Raw genomic sequence first — 27,759 nt, 5'->3', positions numbered from 1 at the left:
CACTCTTACAATGCTTTTTTTTGGGGGCATGTCTTTTTTTTCTCTCTCGGACAAACCCGGTGAAACTAAAGCATTATCACAAACCGATGATTTGAACTTGGGAACATACTCTGAGATCTAATGTTTGTTCATTTCAGTTGCCTTTGCATGTGTTGCATGTGAATCGAAGCTATAATCTTGTTGACCTTATTAGTGCCATGCTTTATCAGATGAGCTGCAAAAAGCTTTAAAGTGAACATTTCAAACAATCACATGAAACAATGAACATCACAAGTGTGAATTGATTGTGTTCATTTAGTGAGTTATTGCCTTAAACTACCAAGATCTTCTAACATCTAAGCACTGATGAAAGTTTTGAGATAAGCTCAGTTATGTAGTATATTTCCATATTCAGAGACACATATGTCTCTTATGAACTGGTCTTTCAGTCTCCTATAAAAATCCAAACCATCTATTAAATGCTTTCTTAACTTCTTTTTAACAACAGTGATAAACTCATCATTTTTGATTATGAAACTTTTATTAAAAGTACAAAACACATTCAGACAGTTTAGAAAGCACATATGCAAGGCAAGTTTGTTTATTTAGCACATACACAATGGTAATTCAAAATTCTTTGCATAAAAATGATTTTAAAAAACTAGGCAGATAAATATGACAATCACACTAACACAAGTATAATATGCACAATGACACAAATATTCAACATATAATGTAAGTGATTGTGAGTTAAGTCTTTGACGGATTCTCATGTCAAATGCCAATTTTATATCATCTTATATTATTGATGATGATAAATCACTTCAGGTGCCAAATAAATGCAATTAACGTTAACATTTCACATGAAGTTGGCGTAGATGTGTTTTCATCTTTTGCTCAGAGCTGCCATCTGATGGTCATATAAGTGAACTTATCGTGCATTTGTAAAATTCTCCACTAGACGGCGTAAAAATAACAGGGTCAAGCTGTGGAAGGGATGATAGCGCTTATTCATGTGACAAGTTATTATAAAATTATCATAATTAATCTTGTGTGACGCAGCTGCGTTGAATAACGCATGACGTAAGCGTCCTTCTGTCCAATCGGAACTCGTCTTTTCAACAGCGTCACGCAGTCGGTCTGTAATCAGCATGGCGGCGTCCATGCAGCGTTTCGGCGCAGCTGGGAGACACTTTATAAAGAATTTACTGAACACAACAGTCAGCAAGAGGGTGAGAGATTACAAACACAACATTAATATCATTTAAAATGTCGAAATATTGAAAATTAAGTCCTCGAAATCATTTAAAACAGCCAGGCTGAGACTGTGGGATGGACGCTGGTCTCAATGATGCAAACTTACATCATAATATGAAGAGAAAAAAAAGACTTTACTCAAACATTTAATTTTATTAACACTCAAATCCGTTTTGATATTTACCTTCTATAAGCTGCTCAGTAAATCATGAGTATGTAACATGCTTTAAAGTGTTGTCTGTGTTTCAGACTGGCTCCACTCAGGCTGTCAGTCACGTGGTTTTAAATGTACCTGAGACGAAGGTCACGACCCTTGATAACGGGCTCAGGGTGGCATCTGAAGACTCTGGCCTGTCCACATGCACGGTGAGTTAACCCTCACATCTAAGTGAGCTTGAGATTTCAATATCAGCCAGGTGTCTGATGAATTTCATTATTAAACATTAAAATTAGAAAGGCAATTTTATTAGTGTTTTGAGAACAAAATTCTCAAAATGAGATGTGATAATGCCCCTATTTTGACGGAGATGTCACATGGCAGTGTCTGAAATAATGATACGAATAACTAAAGATCCAAACAATGTAGTTTATTTCATTGAAATGAGAGAAAATGTCATAATGCATTTTTTGCATATCATAGTGTCACATCTTGAAGTCGGCATGGAACTGAAGTTGCGCTAGTCGTTTCTTCGCTATTGTGATATCTGAGTGAAACGGCTTCTCAAACGAGAATTGATTGGATGGTTGTGGTTTGCTATTGGCTGATGTCATGTGAGTGACAGGTTGCCCTGCCCTCATCATCAGAGAAGAGAAGAGATGTCGCTACAAGAGGGAGAGGAAGTTATTTTGATGAATGATTATTAAGGCACGTGACTTTAAAAAAAAAAAAAGATGAGCCCAGATAAATAATTTATAATACACACTGCAATATTACATAAAAAAATAATTGTCAATTTTGTTTTCATACTAGTGACTTTAAAGGAGTAGATTCAAGATGTTTATTCGTCATATACAGTTATATACAGAATACAACTTGCAGTATGATGTAAACTTGGTCAGCTACTTAGACTGTAAATTAAAATTGTAAATAGATAAAAATGGATAATTAGTAGATAATACAAATGGTTACACTTTATTTTGATGGTCCCCTTTATTCTTTTGACTATAAGTAACGTTGCACTTATGACAACTAACACTCGTTACATGTCAACTAACTCTCGTCGTTACCGGTCAACTAACTCGTTGTAACAGGTCAACTAACACTCGTTGTTATCGGTCAACTAACTCTAGTTGTAACAGGTCAACTAACACTCGTTGTTAGCGGTCAACTAACTCTAGTTGTAACAGGTCAACTAACACTCGTTGTTAGCGGTCAACTAACTCTAGTTGTAACAGGTCAACTAACACTCGTTGTTAGCGGTCAACTAACTCTAGTTGTAACAGGTCAACTAACACTCGTTGTTAGCGGTCAACTAACTCTAGTTGTAACAGGTCAACTAACACTCGTTGTTAGCGGTCAACTAACTCTAGTTGTAACAGGTCAACTAACACTCGTTGTTAGCGGTCAACTAACTCTAGTTGTAACAGGTCAACTAACACTCGTTGTTAGCGGTCAACTAACTCTAGTTGTAACAGGTCAACTAACACTCGTTGTAACAGGTCAACTAACTCTCGCTGTTACAGGTCAACTAACACTCGTTGTAACAGGTCAACTAACACTCGTTGTAACAGGTCAACTAACTAGTTGTAACAGGTCAACTAACTCTCGTTGTTACAGGTCAACTAACACTCGTTACATATCAACTAACACTCGTTACATGTCAACTAACTCTCGTTGTTACAGGTCAACTAACTTGTTACAGGTCAACTAACTCTCGTTGTTACAGGTCAACTAACTCTCATTGTAACAGGTCAACTAACACTCGTTGTAACAGGTCAACTAACTCATTGTTACAGGTCAACTAACTCTTGTTACAGGTCAACTAACTCTCGTTACATGTCAACTAACACTCGTTACATGTCAACTAACTCTAGTTGTAACAGGTCAACTAACACTCGTTGTAACAGGTCAACTAACACTCGTTGTAACAGGTCAACTAACACTCGTTGTAACAGGTCAACTAACTCTCGTTACATGTCAACTAACTCTCGTTGTAACAGGTCAACTAACTCATTGTTACAGGTCAACTAACTCTCGTTACATGTCAACTAACACTCGTTACATGTCAACTAACTCTAGTTGTAACAGGTCAACTAACACTCGTTGTAACAGGTCAACTAACACTCGTTGTAACAGGTCAACTAACTCTCGTTGTTACAGGTCAACTAACTCGTTGTTACAGGTCAACTAACACTCGTTACATATCAACTAACACTCGTTACATGTCAACTAACTCTCGTTGTTACAGGTCAACTAACTCTCGTTGTAACAGGTCAACTAACACTCGTTGTAACAGGTCAACTAACACTCGTTGTAACAGGTCAACTAACACTTGTTCTAACAGGTCAACTAACACTCGTTACATGTAAACTAAATCTCGTTGCATGTCAACTAACTCTCGTTGTTACCGGTCAACTAACTCTCATTGTTACATGTCAACTAACATATTACATGTCAACATGTAATTGCAAAGTTACTTATAGTCAGCAGAAAGTCTAAATGGGAGTAGTGGACCATCAAAATAAAGTGTTACTAGACAAATATAACACATAATAATGAAAAGAATTTTTGAGTAGGATTTAAAAACAAGTCCTGTGAGGGCGAGGAAATATAAATAATCATAATATCTAAATTCTAATCGCATGATCCAGGTTGGTCTGTGGATTGATGCTGGGAGTCGGTATGAAAATGAGAGCAATAATGGAACGGCCCACTTCCTGGAGCACATGGCATTTAAGGTGAGAGAAATGATGAGTTGCAGAATTCTCTGTCTAAATATGAAAAACAGTTTAGTACAATTTAGTACAGAAATCATTGAATTGTTTCAGGGCACCAGGAAGAGGTCACAGCTCGACCTGGAACTTGAGATCGAGAATATGGGCGCTCATCTGAACGCTTACACCTCCCGAGAGCAGACGGTGTACTACGCTAAAGCTTTCTCCAAAGATCTGCCCCGAGGTAAACACCAAACACCAGCCCGTCATCACAGGTAGAACAGCATTATGGGTGTGCTGTAAATCAGTCTCTGTTCCCAGCCGTGGAAATCCTGGCTGACATCATCCAGAACAGCACGCTGGGAGAAGCGGAGATCGAGCGAGAGCGTGGAGTTATTCTCAGAGAGATGCAGGAAGTGGAGACCAACCTACAGGAAGTGGTCTTCGATTACCTGCATGCTACAGCCTATCAGGAAACGCCTCTCGGGAGAACCATCCTGGGCCCGTCGGAGAACATCAAGTATGTGTCACTAGTTTACACCTTCAATTAAGGAGTGAACAACAGGGTAAAAATTTTAGATATCACCATACTTTCGCCAGTTGATTAAAATGAAAGGGCTCATCGGATGCAAAATTCACTTTTATATGGTGTTTGCATATAAATGTGTCTTTGCAGTGTGTGGACACAACCACCATACAATGAAAAAAATCCATGTACTCCTTTTTTTTTTTTTTTATCTTCAAAAAGTCTAAACACTCAATCAAGCCATTTGGATTTTCTGAGCAATATGATATCATATATCATATATGCTCCGCCCACGACCACTGACGGACTTTCCCATATTTGCATATTTACGCAAAATGGAAAATGGGCATCTGATGACCCCTTTTAAGACAAATGTTTTGCATTCCCAGTTTTCTGAAATCGTATGTGTACATATTCAAATTAGATTTAGAATTTGCATAAATAATTTGCATACATTTCCATAACAGAAATATGAACATTGGATAAAGACAGGATCAAAATTCTTGTTTCATTTTGTTGATAAATTAGAGTTAAAGGTTTTTACAGATTATGTGCTTTTGATAATTTTATTAGTTTTTACTATTTACATTTTAATTCATTTTTACTTCCATTTTAGTTTTTATTTCCAGTTAGCAATTTGAGCTTTAACTTCAACTTGCCAAGGCAACATTTCTAATTTTCGTTAAGTTTTTCTATCTAATAAATATTTCATTTGAATTCAGCCTTATTTCAGTAAACAAAAACCTTTTTAATAGTTTAACAGTGATAACCCTGCTTCTTACAGCTCATTGTTAGATCATTAGAGCATTTTCATTTAGAGCAATTGTTTTCTGAAATGTAATGTTTAAATATGCAAGCAAGACATCAAATAACTATTTATGCGATAATTTGAATAATTTAGAGCAATGATTTTCTGCAATGTTTATATGCAAACAAAGCATTACATAAATAAATATGCACAAATTGGCATAAATGTCCAGAAAAGAAAGATAACATTGATGAACATTAGATAAAGACAGGTTCAAAATAATTTTGATGACACATTAGAGTTAAAGTTTTTAACTCTAATGTCAAACATGTAAGGTTTTTTGGATTTCATTCTCTCACTCCATAAATCAGAAAATATTGTCAGCAGCCAGAAAAAATAAGTTATAAAATAAATCAGGCGAATGATAAATGAACAAACATTTCTGGAAAAACCTTCAGATTACAGATATAAAACAGATTTTTACAAATTTTTTAGATTTTGTAAATATTGGTCTATGTAAAAACTAAAGTAAATGATTTCTGAAAACACTCACCGCCTTTAAAGATATGTAATCTACAGATGCAAATAGATAAAGTGCAATAAAATAAACACTTATGTGTATTTTGGATGTTTTCTTTTCACTAATCTGAATGTTATGGAAGCAAAATAGCCCAAAAAACCCTGGTTTTGACGGTAGTGTCTTGCCTTAAAACAGTATGAAGAATCTGATGTTCCTACATTTTGATTTTCTTTTTCCTTTTCAGAACTATAAATCGAGGGGATCTGGTCGAATACATTACAACACACTACAAGGGTCCACGAATTGTATTAGCTGCAGCCGGAGGTAAAGCAACAGAAACAGTGGCTGCGTCCCAATCACATACCCTCTTGAGTAGGTACTTGTTGTGAATAAGTACTTTGCGAGCACTAAAACAAGTTTGTTCTATATACAGGGTTTCTGCAGGGTCTTAAGTCTAAAAAAAGTCTAAAATTCTGAACTTTAAATTTAAGGCCTTAAAAAGTCTTAAAGGGCACCTATTATGCAAAATTCACTTTTACATGGTGTTTGAACATAAATGTGTGTTGGCAGTGTGTGAGCAAAACCACCCTAGAATGATAAAAATCCACCCAGTGTTTTTTTTTACAATCTCAATAAATCATAAGCACTGTCTCAGAATGAGCTGTTCTCAGATTCGGCGCAATGTGACGTAGAATTGCACAGGCCCCGCCCACGACTGTTGAGTGACACTTCAGTTTGAGCCTAGACCCGCCCTGAGTGAGCTGGACACTGAACACAGAGTCCGCCATTGTTCGACGCTGGAGCAACTGTAGACAAGAATGCCTCCTAAGCGATTGAGGTGTTGTTGATGGATGTAAGAATGAACATAGCAGTCTTCATTTACTCCCGCTGTTACTCGAGGATGGATCTGTACTGTTTGTGATCCAGCTTACACTCTCTGGAGCAACAGGCCTAACGTGACTGGACACGGAAGAAATGAAAGTGCAAACGCGCTCTTTATGACAGCTCTTCGAGTCATTTTACAGATATAAGGTTTACCAGTTTATTTAGCACCCACTGAAAAGGTGTGTATATATTTGTTTACTGTTAGTTGTAATGAGTGTTTTGTGTACTTCGCTGTGTATGTTGTTGATAATGAAAGGGAGAGAGAGAGAGAGAGAGAGAGAGAGAGAGTTTATGGATAAGACTTTAATGCGCACTTCTTATACTATGTTTATTCAGCTCTTACAGAGATTCTCTTGAGTAAAACTAACGCTCATCTTTTGTGTGATGTACAGTAAACTTCACTGAACTTGTCAGTATATTTTGGTCATCATTCAGACGGGTTTTGCTACAGCAGGCTTGTATTAGTGGATAAAAGCAGATGACAAATAAGTTATAACCATAATTAAACTAAACTATACCTGTTCTATGTCCATACAGCATATATTCTCTGGCTCTGTGGGCATTATTGTCCGACTCCGAGTCGAAATGAACACCGCAACTGAGAGTTTCTGTTCTGATATTATCAGATGAGATTGTCCTGACTCTGAGCGTGAGCTCGTGAGGCTCCGCCCCCTGTGTCGTGCAGCAGCAGTTCATTTGCATTTAAAGGGCACACACTAAAACAGCGCGTTTTTCTGAGCCCCAAAAAATTACAATTTAAACATGCTGTACAAAATGATCTGTGGGGTATTTTGAGCTAAAACTTCACATACATACTCTGGGGACATCAGAGACTTATTTTACATCTTTGTGAAAATTTTACATCTTTGTGAAAAGAGTCATAATAGGTGCCCTTTAAAAACGGCCAGATTTTCATCCTAGGTCTTAAATTTCATTTAGTCAGGTCTAAAAAAGTGTTTACCCTCTTTCATTTCCAGAAACGCTGACCGCAGAAAGTTATTACAAAGTAGCAAAAAAGTATCAAGTTGTAGCCTACAAAGCGGAGCCCTAGAGCAGGGGTCTCCAACACGTCGCTCGCCAGAGGCCGTTCACATATCGCGTCTTTTGCGCGCTCAAGTTTGTTCAAATGTAGGCGCGCGGCAAGCGCACTCATAATTGAAGCGACGCGCTAATTTTTTTTACCAGGCGCAACGAGATGAAAAAAATCGAAACTTTTCAGAATGCCGCAAACGCACCGCAGGTCATGTGACAGGAACCAACCAATCACCCCTTTCCATAACAACATTGAAAGCTCAGTCAACATGAAGGATGGGGGTGCACCCAAACACTACTAATAAATGTAAGCTAATGTGTATATGTCAGTAATTTATCTTTTTTGACTCATTCTTTTTATAAAAAAAATATTTAAAGGCTGAAATATGAGGTTTACCTTTTTTGTCAAAACTTTATTTGAACTTGTACATGTTAGTAGATAACATGTTGCAAGACACTCTTTTAAAATCTGGCCATCATTTTTAATGGTATTGTAACGTTTACGTAAACAAAAAGTGCATATTGATGCTAATCAATTTGTTATTTGCTGTTTTTCGACATACTAACCCTAACCCTAAACTTGTTGAATTGACTTCATTCTGTAGTATTAGTACTTTTTGAACAGGATTCTGTGATAACCGTGATCATTTTGGTCACTTTAATCATCTCATCATTTCCTCTCTATAGTTATGATCAACTAAAATCAACAATAATTGTGTTTTTACAGTATAATATGCAAAAGTACAATTTTCTATTAAAAAAATATCTACCTCTCCCTCTCTTTCACACACACACATCAGATAATCATAGATAGATAGATAGATAGATACTCTAATGATCCCGAGGTAACTATCTATCTAACTTGGATAATGCATCGTGTAGGTCTTAAATTTCAATCTTTATGGTCTTAAAATGTCTTAAAAAGGTCTTAAATTTGACTTACTGAAACCTGCAGAAACCCTGTATAAAGTATGAATGTGTGTAATCTGGACGTACTACATTCGCCATGTTGTCGTCATCATGTGACCTACACTGTCATTCACAAATCCTCTCCCGTGGCCTCATGGGATAGTAAGATAGTCACACACTGTTTTTCACCTAGTAGGGAAGTATGTGATTTCGGATGTGGCCACTGTAGCTCAGCATCACTGAACATGTTCATGTAAGTCATTTCCTTTGGTTTAATTGTTGACATCGGTTACTGGCACAGATTTTGACCATTAGTAAGCCAGTATTGTTTTTCTGTCTTTAAGGAGTGTCACATAATGAGTTAATCGATTTGGCCAAGTTTCATTTTGGAAAGCTGCCGGCCAGATACAGTGGAGAGACTTTACTGCACTGCCATTTCACCGGGAGTGAGGTAAACACACCGTTACATCATTATTTACACAAACAGAAATATAATTCAGATTAATGGTCTTTACACAGGTTATGTTTCGAACACTTTATCACACATTGTCATGATTTACTGAAAATCATGATGGTAATGTTTATAATATCTTAATATCTTACTTCCTTATAGTGATTAGAGCTGGATAATAATAGTCACATTTTGTGACATTCAAGCCGTTGAGATTTGATATATAGTATATATCACTTACGCTAGTATACTGTGTATATATACAGATAAAGTTACTAAAATAAAAAGATAAAATACTTTATATATATTAGGGCTGGGTATTGACACAAATTTCAAAATTCGATTCGATTTCGATTCACAAGCTTGCGATTCGATTACGATTACGATTCGATTCAATATTGATTATTTTGGATATCAGGTACAATACATGGCAAATTTTCTCAAGGAAAACAAATCTCTTAACTATTATTGTAAACTATGGGAGTCAGTGGTAGCCTATGGGCTTCATTAGCCTACTATAACATTGAAAGTAAAAATTAACTGATTTGTATACAAACTCTTAAAATACACTTTTATTTATTTGTATAATAATAAAGTTATATGAAATTATATACAAATTGAAATGTTGGCTGTCATAAACTTTACAGATTTATTCAAACATGCATTAAATATTGAAGAACATTAATAATTATAATAATATGGTGCATATATTTAACAAAATGCTCCTCTCTAGAGTTAACTTTTCTAGCTGACTAACCAGTTTATGATCACTGGATATGGTTTTTCTGAGGTAAATGTGACGTTACATGACATTGTTTACTAACGTCTTTGCACGGTTGAAACACTGATTGAGCGATTCCATGAGACATGATACGGACTTCGATAAGTTGTACTCTATCTTTTAACACACTTTCAGATGCTCATTCATGTTTATTTCGCGCTGTAACTGGTATTATTAAGGCGGAAGAGTTGCTTCTGTTGCTTCTCTCGAGCTGCGCCGGAGCGATCTCACGCCACAGCGCCAAAACGGTCATTATAATTTCGTAAGAAAATGGACGTAATTTTAAATCTGAGACTTTGTTTCATATCAAGAATAACAAAGCACAAAGATGATTGCGATTTATTGGATGGGATGCGCGCTACAATGATCCATTCATTCATCAACTGAAAACAGGATGACTAATCGATTCTTGGGATTTAAGAATCGATATCGTTTCGTAAAAATGTGAATCGATTAAAATCGAGAAATTGATATTTTTTACCCAGCCCTAATATAAATATAAATAAATAAATAAATATATCCAACTTTATATAAATTGCTGGGCGATAATATAATGACAAAAAAAAGGCAGTTGAGATTTGCTATATAGTATACGTGGTATATCTCTTAATGTGACTGTATGTGGATAAAGTTGGATATAATATATATCCAATTTTTTATAAAGCTAGATAATACAGTTTATATTTTTGTGACGAAATAAACTAAATCAATAAAACAATCATGCAGCTTAGATTTTCTATATAGTATATATTGCTTTATATGAGTATACTATGTATGTATGTGGATAAAATTGGACATACTTGTACATTCTTTATAAACTTTATGTAAAGTTCTGGCCAATAATATAGTTACATTTTGCAATGAATTAAAAAAAAGGGCAGTTGATATACTAATGTCACAATATTCCTCATTTAAATAATTAATACGCAGAATAAAGGGGCCTGGTTGAGTTAGTTAGTAGTGTTGAAACTGGTGGTTATGGTAACAACACACTGATCTAGCCGACCAATCAGAGCACAGTGTGCTTTTCAGAAGGAGGGGCTTCATAGAAACAGGAATTAAACAGAGTGTTACTGACAGACTGGGAAGAGAGGAGCCGCAACAATGGAGAATATGAGGTGAATAATCAACATTCAAGCAGGAAAACCTGTTCTAGTAGAGCACAAAAACAACAATGCATAATAGGTCCTAAAAAATTGGAAAAAATCCAAGTTCAGGCACTCAGTAGGTTACAAAAAAAGTAGAAAAAAGCCTTTATTGGTTAGTAGATAGCATAATAGGTCCTCTTTAAAAGACTTGCCTATGTGTTCTGCTCTTAATTCCTCACAGATTCGTGTCCGAGATGATAAGATGCCTCTGGCTCATATAGCCATCGCCGTTGAGGCTGTCGGCTGGTCACATCCAGACACTATTCCTCTAATGGTGGCTAATACGCTCATTGGGAACTGGGATCGGTCCCTCGGGGGCGGGATGGTAAGATGCTCTCACTAAACTCACTTTACACTGAAAAATCATGAAAGTCAACTAACCAGACTTCGTTTCCTCGTAGAACTTGTCTAGTAAACTGGCACAGATGGCATGTCAGGGCAACTTGTGCCACAGTTTCCAGTCCTTCAACACTTGCTACACAGATACAGGTCTGTGGGGGCTTTACATGGTGTGCGAGCCGGGAACCGTCAACGAGATGATGCGCTTCACTCAGCTGGAATGGTGAGAGCTTGACGTTACTCGGCTTCTACGCTGAGCTGAAGGCACGGATGAGCAATTAACATACGGTTTGCTTTAGGATGTCTCTGTGTACGAGCGTGACTGAAAGCGAAGTGAACCGAGCTAAAAACCTGCTGAAGACTAACATGCTGCTTCACTTGGACGGTAAGTGCAGCGTCACGTAAATCACGAACGCTCGTGTAGAGCTGTGGAGTCATGAAACTGAAGTTACGCTAGTCTTTTGTTCCCTATTGTGACGTACACTACTGGTCAAAAGTTTTAGATCGGTAAGATTTATGTTTTTAAAAGAAGCCTCACCAAGGCTGCATTTATTTGATTAAAAACAATAAAAAAAAACTAATATTGTGAAATATTATGATGACAATTTAAAATGACTTTTCTATTTTAATATATTTTAAAATGTAATTTATTCCTGTGATCAAAGCTGAATTTAACATCATTACTCCAGTCTTCAGTGTCACATGATCCATCAGAAATCACTCTAATATGATGATTTGATGCTCAAAAAACATTTATTATTTTCAATATTGAAAACAATTTTTTTTCAAAATTCTTTGATGAATAGAAAGTTGAAAAAAACAGCATTTATTTAAAATAGAATATTTTCTAACATTATAAATGTCTTTATTGTAACTTTTGATCAGTTTAACTCATCCTTGATGAATGAAAGTATTGATTTATTTTATTTCTTTCCCCCAGAAATAAAATAATAATTCTTACTGACCCCAAACTTTTGTTTTGACCGGTAGTGTTTAATGTCACAAAAGCTTTAGATTTCAGATAAATGCTGTTCTTTTCAACTTTCTATTCATCATAGCATCATGAAATAAAAATGTAAATAAATGTTTTCAACATTGATAATAATCATAAATGTTTCTTGAGCATCAAATCATCATATTAGAGTGATTTCTGAAGGATCATGTGACTCTGAAGACTGGAGTAATGATGCTGAAAATTCAGCTTTGACCACAGGAATAAATTACACTTCACTATATATTCACATAGAAAACAGCTGATTTAAATTGTAATAATATTTCACAATATTACTGTTTTTGTTTGTATTTTTAATCAAATAAATGCAGCCTTGGTGAGCAGAAGAGACTTCTTTTAAAAACATTAAAAATCTTAGTGTATTTCCGCTTCTGGAATAAGAACAAATGTGGGCGGGGCTTGATTTTGTCTGTGGGGAATTGATTGGATGGTTGTGGTTTGCTATTGGCTGATCTCATGTGAGTGACAGGTTTAGCCCCGCCCTCATCATCAGAGAAGAGATTTTGCTGCATAAGGGAAGGGAAGTTATTCTGATTCAAGATTACAAGGATTATGAATAAAAAAATAATGATGTGCATGGATGAATCATTTATAATAATTACTGCAATAAGAAAGACCTGTCGATTTTGATTTCATGGTGACTTGATAATGTCTTTCTAGGATCCACTCCGATCTGTGAGGACATCGGGCGGCAGATGCTGTGTTACAGTCGCAGGATTCCTCTGCACGAGCTGGAGGCCAGGATAGATGTGAGTAAACAAACATGCTGACGATTGACCCACATTTAAATGAGTTTCTCGAGAGTTCCCCGCTTTAACCCTATTCGGACGGGAATTGTTTCTCATTGGGATGTCTGTGAAATGACATTTGCACCTCAGAGATAAAACAGTGGTGGAGGAGCCAGTTCTGTGATGCTCAGGGTCCTGTGAAATCAAGTTTATTTTTTCCCCAAATTCAGTTTTATTTTTTCTGGATTCCTTTTAAATTTCTCCATTGTATTTTAGTAATCAAAAAGCATGTCTTATTAATTGAAGTCATGAAACTTTAGCAACAATCTATTACATTTTTTTTTTTTTTTTAAATTACATGTTTAGGGCCTCATGAAATGAATGTAAAAAATAAATGTATATACTTTATATCTCTTCTCTTTAACAGAACCAGAACCCTTCTCTGACATCATAACATTATTGTAAACAGTTTCTAGCATTTTATGTCGCAAAATGTACAGTACAGGTCAAAAGTTGGTAGTACCAAGTGGAAACATTACTATTTTTAATGTTTTTGAAAGAAGTTTCTTCTGCTCATCAAGCCTGCATTTATTTGATCAAAAATACATTAAAAAATGTAATATTGTGATATATTATTACAATTTAAAATAATTGGTTTTCAATTTATTATACTTTATATTATCATTTATTTCTGTGATGTAAAGCTGAATTTTCAGCATCATTACTCCAGTCTTCAGTGTCACATGTGACATCCAGTCTATCACATGATCCTTTAGAAATCATTCTAATGTTCTGATTTATTATGAGTGTTGAAACAGTTCTGCTGCCTAATATATTTGATGAATAAAAGGTTGAAAAGAACTGCATTTATTCAAAATAAAAATATACTTTCTAATAATATAAATCTTCTTTACTATCACTTTTTATCAATTTAACACATCCTTGCTGAATAAAAGTATTGATTTATTTCAAAAAAAGAAAGAAAAAAAAATACTGACCCCAAATTACTGACCAGTAGTGTATATTGTTGTTACAAAAGATTTCTATTTATAAAACATTTTTTTTTACTTTTTATTCATCAAAGTATCCTAAAAAAGTATCACAGGTTATGAAAAAAATATTAAGCAGCAGAACTGTTTCCAACTTGATGAATCATCATATTAGAATGATTTCTAAAGGATCATGTGATAGACTGGAGTAATGATCCTGAAAATTCAGCTTTGATCACAGGAATAAATTATAATTTAAAGTATAATAAATTGAAAACCAATTATTTTAAATTGTAATAATATATCACAATATTACATTTTTTTCTGTATTTTTGATCAAATAAATGCAGGCTTGATGAGCAAAATAAACTTTTCAAAAACATTAAAAATAGTAATGTTTCCAAACTTTTGACCTGTACTGTATATTATTTAAAAAATGTGAAAGTGAGCAGAAATAATTTAATGCAAACTCTTTTTTTTTTTTACTGAAGGTAAACATTTGAGCCGGGCCACACTGCTAGTTCAGCTAGTAAAATTAGTAGTTGTGCTCACCCTAATAATAATAATGTTTATAAGTGTTACTACATTTGAAAAATATTTAAGTAACCGATAAGGTTTCATTTGTTAACATTAGTTTACATCAACTAACAATAATCAAAACATCTAAATCATTTATTAGCTTCAGTTCGATCATTTCAACATTTACTAATACATTTTGTTAATAAAAAGTTGCACGTGTTAACATTCGCTAATGCACTGTGAACTAACATATAACAAAATAATTTAATGAACATTACCAAAAGTTAATAGATGCTGTAAAAATATTAGTTTAACTAATGCATCCTCTGTTAACAAAGAGACCTTATTACAAAGTGTTACCAAAAATGTATTGCATATCATCATAATGTCCCATTACAAAAGTTTATGTGACTTAATAGCTACCACTCATTATTATTACAAACTGTTTCCATTTCAGTCATAAGTGTTCATATTTAAAATGCGTGCACATTACTGCGACGCGCAACAGTGAGCGTACAGAGGTCAAAAAGGGTTTACAAAACTACTTTTTGATAGTTTCCTTTTAAACTGGGATTTTGATTTTAGAACGCAAATAAATTGACACACCTTGATGTTCATCAAAAAAATAAAAAAAATTAAATGTATTCCCCTTATGTCCCCATGAGAAACAATGACTGTCCAAATAGGGCTGTAGTGTGTGTTCACACTTGGCATGTTTGTTTGGATTAAAACGAACTCTGGTGCAATTGCTCTGTTAGTGCGGTTCATTTTAATAAGTGTGAACGCTGCCGTCTGAACCCTGGTGCACCAAACACATGTAAACGAACCAAAAACAGGACGTCACAAGATGGACACTAAGAAGGACAGAATGCTCAAGCATACCTGTTTTTCCTCATCATAGTCGCGATGTTGTTCAGGACAGGCATCAGAACCGCGTCTCCTCACTGCAGATCTTCATTTGTGTGTGTGACGGAGAGATCCCTGCCGCTGTTTTCACTCCTTTACACACTTTATAAGCTCTTCACGAGTTCTCAGCTGGTCAGAATACCCTCACATGTAGCTACGCACATACAACGAGTGCATTTAGCCCAGAACACAGCATTGTTTTGGATGTTTGGTCGCAAAATATACGTCATAAAAGACCACCAATCAGGTTGTGAACGTATCCCTATGTCCTTTAGGTTCGGTGTTAAAAATGCAAATGTGAACGCTAAGCGGACCAGGAGGAAATGTATTTCTTTTTGTCTGAAGCAAGCGAACCGAATTACAAGTGTGAACACACCCTAAGTCTTAATGCTTCTGTCCTCAGGCCATAGACGCCACAACCATCAAGGACGTGTGTATGAAGTATATCTACAATAAAGCCCCTGCTATAGCAGCTGTTGGTGAGTATCCACCTTTACTCTGTTAGGGGAAAGTATAAAATATTTCATCATAATTACACACACCTGACTCGACTCATCAGCTCGTTAGTGGAGACTCCAGGAGCCGGTTGCGTAAACAGTGCCTGCGTCCCAAGTCGCATACTTCCCTACTATATAGTAGATGAAAAACAGTACGAGACAAAAGTATGTCCGATTTCACAGTACTCATTAAAAAAAAAAATTCTGCAAAAAGTACCCGGATGACCTATTACTTCCAGTGAGATTCTGAAGTGAAATACGATTAACACTTTACTATCCCATGAGGCCACGGGAGAGGGTTTGTGAATGGCAGTGAAGCGACTGGTAAGGTCACATGATGACGACAACATGGCGAATGTAGTACGTCCAGATTATACACACATATAGAACATACTTTTTTAGTGTTCGCAAAGTACTGATTCACAAAAAGTTCCACTCAAGAGTATGTAGGCGCGTTTCCATTACAGATTTGCGCAAAACTTGAGATGGTTTTTTTCTTCTTTTTTTTCTAAATGTCGACAAAAAAACGATGTTATGCGACTAAAACTGCATTTTTTTTCCTCTCGCAAAAATCATGGCGACGGATGTTAGTAGGGTTATGTACTATATCCCAGTCACTGCACTGGTGGCCATTTTTATTAATGGAAGGAGATGTATGTGTGTTATCCAATCATTAATGTTAAGGAAAGACCCTTATTATACTTGAGCGGCACATATGAGGAGTTTCTGGGTGTTTTTCCCTCATATCTGCTTCGAGGTCTTGATTGTGGCATTTATTTGAGGTTTAGAATCCAGTCTTTTATCCAGTCTAGAGTCTTTTATGAATTTAATGAAGAACTCTGTCTCGTATTCTGTCCAAACACACCGCGTCATCTACGTAAGGTGACTGTAAATGTGCAAAAACTGTTTCCATTGCAGTTTTGCAAAATATTTATTTTTCGAATCACCTGAAAAACCTCATGCGAGCGTAAACTTTTTTGCGATAAATGGGCGTTTTTGCAAAATTGACGTGTTTCCATTGGGCGTATTCTCAATTTGTGCAATTTGAAGGGTAATGGAAACGCAGCTTGTGATTTCGGATGCAGCCTGTCTTAATAACTAGTCTGACTAACTAGCAATTAGTTAGCACTAATCAGGTTTACTTTTTGGATTTTTCAAATTAGACCAATTTACCTTTTTATGTAACTGACTTAAAGTTATGACCAGTCTTGAAGAAAAAAAATAAAACAAGGCCTGGTTTCACAGACAGGGCTTAGATTAGTTTATAAGGCCTTAGTTTAATTAGGGCATTTAAAATAGCTTTTATTAACGTGACCTTGTGACAAATGCTTTCAGTTAAAACAGCCTGAACATGCATTTTAGTCTGGGACTAGACTTGAGCCTCGTCTGTGAAACCGGCCGGTTGCATAAACTGCTAAGACTAGTTTTACAAGTTATCACATTTCTTTCAAGATGGTTCAGAAACTGCTTCAAGTCAGTTACATAAAAACGTAGATTGGTCTAATTTGATACTACAAACTAAGATGGATTCCCCCTTGCTAACCGCTAGTTGCTCATACTACAGTAGTCAACATCTGAAGTGGATCAAAAAAGGTTAAAGTTGTCAAATTCATGTCTAACTTTGATGAAAGGTTTTGATCCACTTCAAATGTTGACGACTGTAGTACTTAAGACACAGTCTTACCATAATGGCTGTGTTTATGCTAACTGGCCCCGTCGAGGGTCGATGTAATACTAAGTCCATGCCACAGGACCTGAAATAGGTGTCAGATTAGATGACCAGAGTTAAGCGCTGCTCTAAAAGACTGATAACGAACACTTCTTGATGTGTGCAGGTCCGATCGAGCAGCTTCCAGACTATAACCGGATCCGCAGTGGCATGCACTGGTTACGGCCGTGAGGACTGGAACCAGAACGCCGTCTGCATATGAACTGAGTCACAAAAACAAGAGAACTTAATGTGCTTTTTTTTCCATGTTTATTTTATTATAAAATAAAGAACAACACAATAAAGTTAAAAGACCACATTCTGTGTGAGTGTATGTGTGTTTTCTTTCCCTGTGGCACGTTTGTCATTTCTTGTTTTTAGCAGAGACCTGCTCCTGGGCGGCTTTCTTAGCCTTGATCATCTCCACCAGCTCCTGGAGAAACACACACATATTCGCATTAATATTTGCATTATTGCTTTTTTCTTTTTTTTGTCATTGTTCTGTGTAGCAATGCTATAGCAATCAGCTTGCATTATTATAATAAACTTGCATTATAATAAAAGTGTTACAAATATAAGATTTATATAATATACAGATGATATAATTAATAGTATTAAGATGTTTTAAATTTTATTAATAAACATTTTCATTTGTTCTGGATAATGATACTTTGGCATTCAGCTTGCAACATTACTTTATTTTATTTATTTTAAATTGTATTAGATAATTATTTAAAAATGTCTTATGTAATTGCTTTGCACCTTATTCCACCTCTAATATTTGTTATTTTTTTGTCATTTGTTTAATACTAGTGTGTAATGTTTTTTTTTTTTTCAATAAACTTGCATTATAAGAGGAGTGTCTCTAACAGATTGTATATAATATATGCTGTATATAATATTTTTAGTAGAAGTATTTATTAAAAAGAAAACATTTTATTAATTACTTGGTAGCTTCTAGTTCTACCTTATTAATATGTTATTGCATGTTTCTTTTTCTTGTCATTATTTCTGACCCTGGATCACAAAACCAGTCACGAGTCGCACGGGTATATTAGTGCCAATATCCAACAATACATTGTATGGGCCAAAATTATCAATTTTTCTTTTATGCCAAAAATCATTAGGATATTAAGTAAAGATCATGTTCCATGAAGATATTTTGTAAATTTCCTATCGTAAGTATATAAAACATTTATTTTTGTGAGTGAATGCAGCAAAATCGCCAACAGAAATGAACAACTTTAAAGGAGATTTTCTCAATGTTTAGATTTTTCTGCACCCTCAGATTCCAGATTTTCAGTAGTCATATCTCAGACAAATATTGTCCTATCCTAACAAACCATACATCAATGGAAAGCTTATTTATTCAGCTTTCAGATGATGTATACATCTCAATTTTAAAAAATGTACCCATGTGACTGGTTTTGTGGTCCAAGGTCACATTTGTATAAAAAAAATAATTAATTATGCCAAAAAAGCCTTACTTTGTATCTCTTCATGCAGTCCTTCTTGGAGCGTCCGGGCACCGCGGCGGAGATCTTCTCCCAGCGCTCGGGGGTGTTCACCGGGTAGGTCTTCAGAGCCTGTTCCAGAAGCTTCTGCTCCTCTGTGGTCCAGGGGGCGGAGTTGGACTCGGGCGCTGCCGGACACAGTGGGAGAAGAGCTGATGTCGTAACGCTCAACTGGTTCTGCAGTGTGTAAACTGTGTCCACTTACCGTCAAATCTCTCTGATGGCACAGCGTTGTCTACAGTGGGAGGAACGAATGAATGCTCCTTCTTAAACTTCTCAAAGGCCTTTCGGTTAATCTCATCTTTCTGGTGAGGATCTGTCGCAAATTAAAGAGCACATATTATGCTTTTTTACATCTTTAGTGTGTAATGTCGCTGTTCGGTCAGTGTTTCTGAACTCCTGAAACGCCTCCACTGTAGTCTTGAGTTTCTTCTGGGAACGAACACGTCACAATATTCCTCATTTAAATAATTCATGCGCAGAATAAAGGGGCGGGGCCTGGTTGAGTTAGTTAGTATGTGTTAAACTGGCAGTTATGGTAAGGGGCGGGACATTTCCCAAACACACTGGAAGCGCTCGACCAATCACAACACACTGCTCCAGCCGACCAATCAGAGCACAGTGTGCTTTTCAGAAGGAGGGGCTTCATAGAGACAGGAAGTAAACAGAGCGTTACTGACAGACTGGGAAGAGAGGAGCCGCAACAATGGAGGATATGAGGAAAATAAGCAACATTCAAGCAGGAAAACCTGTTCTAGTAGAGAAACAACAACATCTGGACTTTGTAAAAGGAAATAATACGACCTCTTTAAGCAAATCAAGCATACTTCAAGCCCATAAAACACAAACAAGTGTGTTACCTACCAAGTTTCTGCAGTGTTTTTGCTTTATTAATGACGTCTTTGGCGGTTCTCTTCGCCCCGCTGCTGGAGTGCTGGTTCATGTAGTTGGCGATCACCTCCCACCTAGCCAATCACAGCACACCTCAGTCAGGAACAGCGGGATCATCCGCACGGTCTGCGAAACGGCAGGTTTGCATGGAGACTCACCTGGCGTTGGTCCCGGCGGGAAACAGGTTGACAGCTTTGATGAGCAGCTGCAGATCTTCCTCGTTCCAGCCTCTGTTGTTGAGTCCTCCTCCTCCTCCTCCGCTGGCGTGTTCAGCGCTGCGAGACGCTTGCTGAGCCTGGATCTCCGCCTCCTTCTCCTTCTGCAGCTGAACGTTCACCTCCTGCACCTGCGCACACACACACACACACACACTCGACGCTTGAACCAGGAGGACTTCAGCACAATTCAGAAGTTTGGGGTCCAGAAGACTATTAATACTTTTATTCAGGAAGGACACATTCATTTGATCAAAAACGGCAGTACAACTATAACAAGAGTTGGTATTTCAGATATTATGATAATAAGCTATTTTTAATTTTATTATTATTATTATTATTATTATTAATGATTATTATTAGTAGTAGTAGTATTTGTATAAAGTAGTAGTTTTATATTTATAAATGTCTTTTTAACATCCTATTCCTCCAAAATATGAAGCAGCACAACAGTTTTCAACATTGATAATAATCAGAAATGTTCAAATCATCATATTAGAGTGATTTCTGAAGGATCATGTGACACTGAAGACTGGAGTAATGATGCTGAAAATTCAGCTTTGATCACAGGAATAAATTACACTTTACTAGATATTCACATAGAAAACAGTCATCTCAAATTGTAATAATATTTCTGTGTTTTTACTGTATTTTTGATCAAATAAACACAGCCTTGGTGAGCAGAAGAGATTCTTTCAGAAACATTAAAAAATCTTCCCGACTCAAACTCGTGTGTGTATATGCACAGATTAATTGCTGACAACAAAATCATCATTCATGAAGTAAACCGCCGTGTTTCTCTCACCTGTTTCTCCAGCGCTGCTTTACTCTGTTCTTTATTCCCAGAGGACAACGCTTCATTCAGAGTCTGCAAACTACAAATGATACCAAAAAAACAAACAATTATTCTCCTACATTTCGATAAAAAAGGTGTTAAATGACATATTTAAAGGCTTTCCAGCAAACAGTTTTCACAACCCGACTCCTTCACCTGGTCAGTTCTAACCGGTCGCACAGTTTCTCCACTTCCTCCATCATCCTCACGCTGTCGGCTTCATTATCTGTGAAGTAGTTTTGTGTCTGAGAGAAACACAGAGAGAGAGATGGAGATGAATGGCTGACAGAGAGCGTTTCCATTACCCTTCAAATTGCGCTAATTGAAATTGTGAATTGAAAATACGCCCAATGGAAACACGTCAATTGCGCAAAAACTCCCATATAATTGCAAAAAAGTTTTCCCGCTCGCATGAGTTGGTTCAAAAAAGAAATATTTCGCAAAACTCCAATGGAAACAGTTTTTTGCGCGTTCATAGTCACCTGACGTCGATGGAGCGGTGTGTTTGGACAGAAGACGAGACATTAAACTCATAAAAGACAAAGGTATTACGGGAATACTGAATACACAAAGAAATGCCACAATCAAGAGCTTGAGGGAAAAACACCCAGAAACACTCATATGTGCCGCTCACAGTATAAGGGTCTTTCCTTACCATTAAAGGGACATTTCACCGCTGGAAAGATGTGTATTTAAATTGGGTCATTTATGTAGTAGAAATGTGAAATTATTTTAGAAGTTGGTGCCTTCTAGACTGAGAAAAGCCAGAAAATGTATTTTTGGCTCATGTGGATGAAAGACAACAACTCCCAGAATGCACTTGCTTCGCTGCTCTACGAGGACACTCCCAAGCCACGCCTCCCGGTTACAGAGGGCAGTATCGGGAGAAATGATACAGCAATGCTGCGATCCAGTCCAAAATTGTCATACCCTTCACTCGCTAACTTCCCTCCGTCTCGTTCACTCGGATGTACGTCATTGCTTACGTTGCACGAGTGCCCTCTACTGGCGGAAACTGCAATGGGCTGAAATGAACGTCCTCAGCCCTTGATCACTTGGAATCAGCTGTGGAGTTGATTTATTTATTTATTTATTTTTCCCTTTAAGAATTTGTTTAATGCAGCATCCAAATGTTTATAGGTGTGTTTGGGTTGTTAAAAAAAATAAAAAAAAATAAAGATTTAATATATCAGAGTTGTTTGTTGTGGTGGTGATTAGATGAGATCTGTGGGGACGTCACAATCGTACTGCATTGTGGGACATATAGGTGCCTGAAGTGTACATATGAAGTAGACTCGCTCCCTCAGTCAAAATCGAGGGAACGAGGGTCTGTCTATAAACTTCCCTCGTCCACTTCACGAAGTGGAACGCACTTCAAAATGGCGGCAGGGATTCCCCCGAGGGGAAGTGCTTAGGGAAGTTCGCAAGTGCGTGTCTAAAAGTGGACTGGAACGCAGCCCTAGGCTACTAGCCGACTCGAAACTGAAAAGACGGCGTTTTATCGTGAGATCCCCCTATGGGCGGGATCCTTCGCAATAGTTTTTTATCGACATTTACAAAATATCGCAAAAGTTGTGCACAAATCTGTGATAGAAGAGCATGTAGTGAGAAGCAGGGACGGTTTCATGCCTTGCACGTGTTCCTGAGCTTCTGCCGCTCTTTCTTGAAGGCCTTCTTCTGCGCTTCTTTCTCCTTCTTGGCCTGTTGTGCCGCCTGTCGAGCCGTCTCCTCTTCCTTCTCCTTCAGCATTCGAGCCGCTGTCGCCTCGGCCTGACGCGCCTGCAGAGAAACACACACACACACACACGGCATTACAGCAAAAATCACATTACATATTTTTGGTATTTGACTTGTGTTAGTATTTTGATTTTCTCTTGCTATGTAGTTTAATTTTATTTGTGAAATTAGTTTACTGTTTTTGCATGTATTTATTGTATCCGATGATGTTGTAAAGCACGTTGGTCAGCAGCTGCTGTTTTAATGGTGCTATATACATAAACCAAACTTGAGATGATTTAGACGACAGGGTTGCTGATTGCAAACAAGTATATTTTCATGGAAGTGATAAATATTGCAGCTGAAATTAATCTTACAGTATGTGCACTTACAGTGAAGTACTGAGTCAAGTAAAGTAACTATATATATATAAGTAGCCGGGAGCTTAACATGGGGTCAGCTTAGGTTTAGTTAATTAATTAATACCTAGTTATTGTAATTACTATGGCAAGTACATAGAATGTACAACAGGAATGTAAAATAAACTTAAAGGGTTAGTTCGCCCATTTAAGACATGAAGTTGTATGCAATCCTTACCAGCACTATAGTGCATACACACTGACCCACTCTGTGGTCACCTCCCTGGTCATAGTTCTGGCCGCTGGAAGTTTTTCAAGAAAGTATTCCCGTTTAGTTTCCGGGGCCTCAAAACTGTGCGTTTTTACGTGAAAAAATTATATGCGTTTCAAAGCTTGATTAATTTACATCACAAAAAACACTCCGGGCAAAATTCATACCTCAGTTTTAATCGGCACTATTTTCTTTCCATTTCTATCAATCCGCGCTGCTGTCAACGTCAACAGTGCGCACGTTCCGATCAGCTGTTCCATAGTGTTTACACAATCGAATGACAACGACTTAAAAAGTACAAAATTAACAATGGTGCGAACTTGTAAATTCCCAGGTTGTGACCACAAGAAAGTGCCGGGATCACTGTTCAGATTCCATCGTTTTCCTGTTTCGGATATAGCTATGAGACAGCTTTGGCTGGTTGCCATCGGCTACTCTGCGGGAGCTAAAATATCCAGAATAAAGGATTTTCGTGTGTGCAGTGCTCACTTCAGCGAAGACGATTACATCCCCAACCAAGGAGGAAAAAGAAAAAAAAAAGATTTTAAAGAGTTTTGCTGTAGCCTACCAGTATCACAGGTAAGCTCTATTTACTAACTATATAATCCCATGTCTAAACTGTACGGTAAACAAGCTGATGTTTAGACTCCAGTGGAAACCACGTGAAAAGAGGTCTAATATTAAAACAGTATATAGGGATATAACGATGGAATCTGAACGGTGATCCCGGCACATCGGAACGTGCGCACTGTTGACGTTGACAGCAGCGCGGATTGATAGAAATGGAAAGAAAATAGTGCCGATTAAAACTGAGGTATGAATTTTGCCCGGAGTGTTTTTTGTGATGTAAATTAATCAAGCTTTGAAACGCATATAATTTTTTCACGTAAAAACGCACAGTTTTGAGGCCCCGTAAACTAACCGGGAATACTTTCTTGAAAAACTTCCAGCGGCCAGAACTATGACCAGGGAGGTGACCACAGAGTGGGTCAGTGTGTATGCACTATAGTGCTGGTAAGGATTGCACACAACTTCATGTCTTAAATGGGCAAACTAACCCTTTAAAGTATTAAAATATAAATTTACTCAATTCACTCCAAAATATTTTGGAAACAGAACATTTTATGGAAGCTTGTTTCCGCCACAGAGTAAAAAATAAAAAAGGTAATTGCGACTTTTTAATCTCACAATTCTGACTTTTTATCTCAGAATTGCGTGATATAAAGTCGCAATTGCGAGAAAAAAAGTCAGAATTCTGACTTTATCACGCAATTGCGACTATTTCACGCAATTCTGACTTTATTTCACGCAATTCTGACTTTATTTCACACAATTCTGAGAATTAAAGTCAGAATTGCGAGACGTAAACTCGCAATTGTGAGATAAAAAGTCGCAATAATCTTTTAAAATGTTTTATTCTGTGGCGGAAACAAGTCTCCATACATTTGCAACTATTAACAGAAAAAAAAAAATCCCATGGTTATTGGTCAGGTGTAAATATTATAAACGTGTGTGTGTGTGTGTGTGTGTACATATACATATATATATACACATATATATACAGTAGTCAACATTTGAATGAACTTTGATGAAAGGTTTAGATCCACTTCAAATGTTGACTACTCTGTGTGTGTGTGTATAATATATATATATATATATATATATATATAATAAAACTGAAACCTGAAGAGGTCCAAATTAGTGATGTGCAAAATACTTTGCTTAAATGTGTGGTTAGTAACGGCAACAGCAAAGCACACTAATTAAAGTGACTAAAATGATCAAAGTAAAAAATGAAAAAGTTCTATCATTTGAATTAGTGGGACTGACCCGCTCCTTCTCCTCCTGCTCCCGCTTCTTCGCCTCGGCTTTGGCCTTCTTCTCCGACTCTTTCCTGGCTTTCTCCTCCTCTTTGAATTTCTTGATTCGCGGGTCGCAGTTGTAGGCAGTGTCTGCAACACACACACACACACACACACTCAGACAGCCGCTCACAGCGAGATCTGTCGTGTCTGACCCGATGACACTCACCAACAAGAGTCCGGATCCGGTTCATCTCTTCCTTCTTCCTCTGAGCTCGAGAGGCTCGGTTCTGTTTCTCAATCCACCGTCTCTCATCTCGACTGCAGGAATAATTAGATAGTAGTTCAGCTTTTTAAAAATATTTTGTTTTATTTAAATTTAAATCAATTTTATTTCAAGTGACGCAGGTTTTTTATGGTTTTAGTTGACCCTGTGCAGTAACAATTTAACCAACAGCATATGATGACAAAATATTAGTTACCATTCAGCTTTTTCCTTTTCCTCCTCGTCTAGATATGAAAATTCCCTCCACGAGTCAAAGTTGTACCTTCAGACATGAAAGGAAAAGGTTTGTATTATTTTTCGCACCTCAGGCACGAATTAGACGTCATTTTGGCTCAAAACATATTGGTTAAATTCACATACCAAAAGGAATAGAAATTATCCACGTCTTCAAAAGAAGCGTCCATGTTTCCCAGACTCGGGCTGTGCTTTTTAAGAGACCACCTGATTGAAAGAGATACGGCGGAGTGATTTCTGTGCACTGAATGTGTCATGTGAATGACTTCATAGTTTGTTTTTTACCTTGCGTTCCTCTCGAACACCGGTGCGAACACCGCAAAAAATTTCTCTTTGCCTTCGGCCTTGGAAGGAACCGCATTGTCAAATGTTGGATCCACGCTGTCAAACGCTCTGCGCTTCACAGGATCTGACAGGATCTCTATTGCTGCAACCAGACAACATGATCATTCAGAAAGCATCATACAAGAGCATATAAAAAGAGCTCCTATTCTGCTTTCCCATGTTCATCTCTCTTTAGTGTGTAAAGTTGCTGTTTGAGCATGAAAAAGAGTTAATTTCTATATCAGTGTCAGTGTTTCTGAACTGCCTGAAACGCCTCCATTGTAGTCTTGAGTTTCTTCCGGGAACGAACACGTCACAATATTCCTCATTTAAATAATTAATGCGCAGAATAAAGGGGCGGGGCCTGGTTGAGTTAGTTAGTAGTGTGTTAAACTGGCGGTTATGGTAAGGGGCGGGACATTTCCCAAACACACTGGAAGCGCTCGACCAATCACAACACACTGATCCAGCCGACCAATCAGAGCACAGTGTGCTTTCAGAAGGAGGGGCTTCATAGAGACAGGAAGTAAACAGAGCGTTACTGACAGACTGGGGAGAGAGGAGCTGCAACAATGGAGGATATGAGGAATATAATCAACATTCAAGCAGGAAAACCTGTTCTAGTAGAGAAACAACAACATCTGGGGTCTCATTTATAAAACTGTGCGTAGGATCCTTACTAAAAGTGTACGTGCGCCCGAAAGCCAAAAATGGTGTACGCCAAAAAATATTTAGACTTATAAAACCGTTCGTACGCCAGAACCTGCGCAGAATTCACTTTATAAATCCCAGTCAGCGGAAGATTGTGCGCACATGCGTCTCCACCCGAAATAACCATATATGGAGCTTACAACGCCTAGTTTTACTATGCAGATCCTCATCTGCATATCATTTGCATATGATTATTCATCCACGTGATAACGTTTAACGGTACAGGACACATTACATTAATAAAAATCATGTAGTTGCCTATCCTTGCCTTGTTTTTGAATACATAAATCAAATAGTGTAAAATACATTTCAGAGAAAGTTTTTCTCAATCTTTTTTCCACTTGCCGAATTGTATTTTTAATTGATTTATATTTTTAATGGAAACAGATAGGCCTTGGGCATTATTTGCACGAAACTATTTTCTCAGACAGTCTGGTATTATCATGATAAGCAATTATCTCTGTGGTTAAAACATTAAAACATTAAAGCACGCCACAGGAAAAGTGTTCAAAAACAAGCGCATCCACAACAAATATTTCTATTGATTGAATATAAAAAATGTTGTAACTTCTTGTTTAAGTGTTTAACTCCATTAATTTGAATGGCATATTTAATCTAAATGTTTATATCAGAAGTAAAACATAGTTTAAATCATTATTTTATTTATTTAAACTGTTATTTGCGTCAGTTTCACTAAACGGCCCAACGCTCTCGCTGGCGCGGACATTTAAGAAGGGATGGATATTTGCTTCAAGTGACAGGCTTGGTGAGTGAAATTATATTTGTATTATCT

The 27,759-nt window shown here is 37.0% G+C and overlaps 2 protein-coding genes across 2 annotated transcripts in view; one reads left to right on the top strand and one right to left on the bottom strand.

The window, feature by feature from the left end:
* The first annotated feature begins 938 nt into the window (after window positions 1-938).
* pmpcb (peptidase, mitochondrial processing subunit beta) lies at window positions 939-18,132 on the top strand. Its single transcript, XM_079870110.1, has 13 exons — window positions 939-1,211; window positions 1,486-1,602; window positions 4,048-4,134; window positions 4,225-4,354; window positions 4,432-4,630; window positions 6,149-6,228; window positions 9,075-9,181; window positions 11,292-11,435; window positions 11,512-11,672; window positions 11,749-11,834; window positions 13,122-13,210; window positions 16,007-16,082; window positions 17,936-18,132. The coding sequence occupies exons 1-13, from the start codon at window positions 1,131-1,133 to the stop codon at window positions 17,998-18,000; spliced, it is 1,422 nt and encodes a 473-aa protein (XP_079726236.1). The 5' UTR covers window positions 939-1,130; the 3' UTR covers window positions 18,001-18,132.
* The window catches only part of dnajc2 (DnaJ (Hsp40) homolog, subfamily C, member 2), a 12,179-nt gene continuing 2,543 nt past the window's right edge, over window positions 18,124-27,759 (bottom strand). Inside the window, exons 5-17 of the mRNA XM_079870091.1 lie at window positions 26,217-26,358; window positions 26,058-26,138; window positions 25,894-25,959; window positions 25,641-25,732; window positions 25,440-25,561; window positions 22,893-23,042; window positions 21,420-21,508; window positions 21,234-21,303; window positions 20,372-20,559; window positions 20,187-20,287; window positions 19,528-19,638; window positions 19,296-19,450; window positions 18,124-18,241 (exon numbers count right to left, since the gene is read on the bottom strand). Coding sequence (XP_079726217.1) covers window positions 18,173-18,241; window positions 19,296-19,450; window positions 19,528-19,638; window positions 20,187-20,287; window positions 20,372-20,559; window positions 21,234-21,303; window positions 21,420-21,508; window positions 22,893-23,042; window positions 25,440-25,561; window positions 25,641-25,732; window positions 25,894-25,959; window positions 26,058-26,138; window positions 26,217-26,358 — 1,436 coding nt within the window. The 3' untranslated portion in view covers window positions 18,124-18,172. The remainder of the gene's footprint in view (window positions 18,242-19,295; window positions 19,451-19,527; window positions 19,639-20,186; window positions 20,288-20,371; window positions 20,560-21,233; window positions 21,304-21,419; window positions 21,509-22,892; window positions 23,043-25,439; window positions 25,562-25,640; window positions 25,733-25,893; window positions 25,960-26,057; window positions 26,139-26,216; window positions 26,359-27,759) is intronic.

The sequence above is a fragment of the Squalius cephalus genome (genome assembly GCF_949319135.1).
Source record: "Squalius cephalus genome assembly, chromosome: 4".
Classification (NCBI taxonomy): Eukaryota; Metazoa; Chordata; class Actinopteri; order Cypriniformes; family Leuciscidae; genus Squalius; species Squalius cephalus.
The sequence above is the reverse complement of the archived record's forward strand: the minus strand, read 5'-3'. Positions and strand labels throughout refer to the sequence as shown.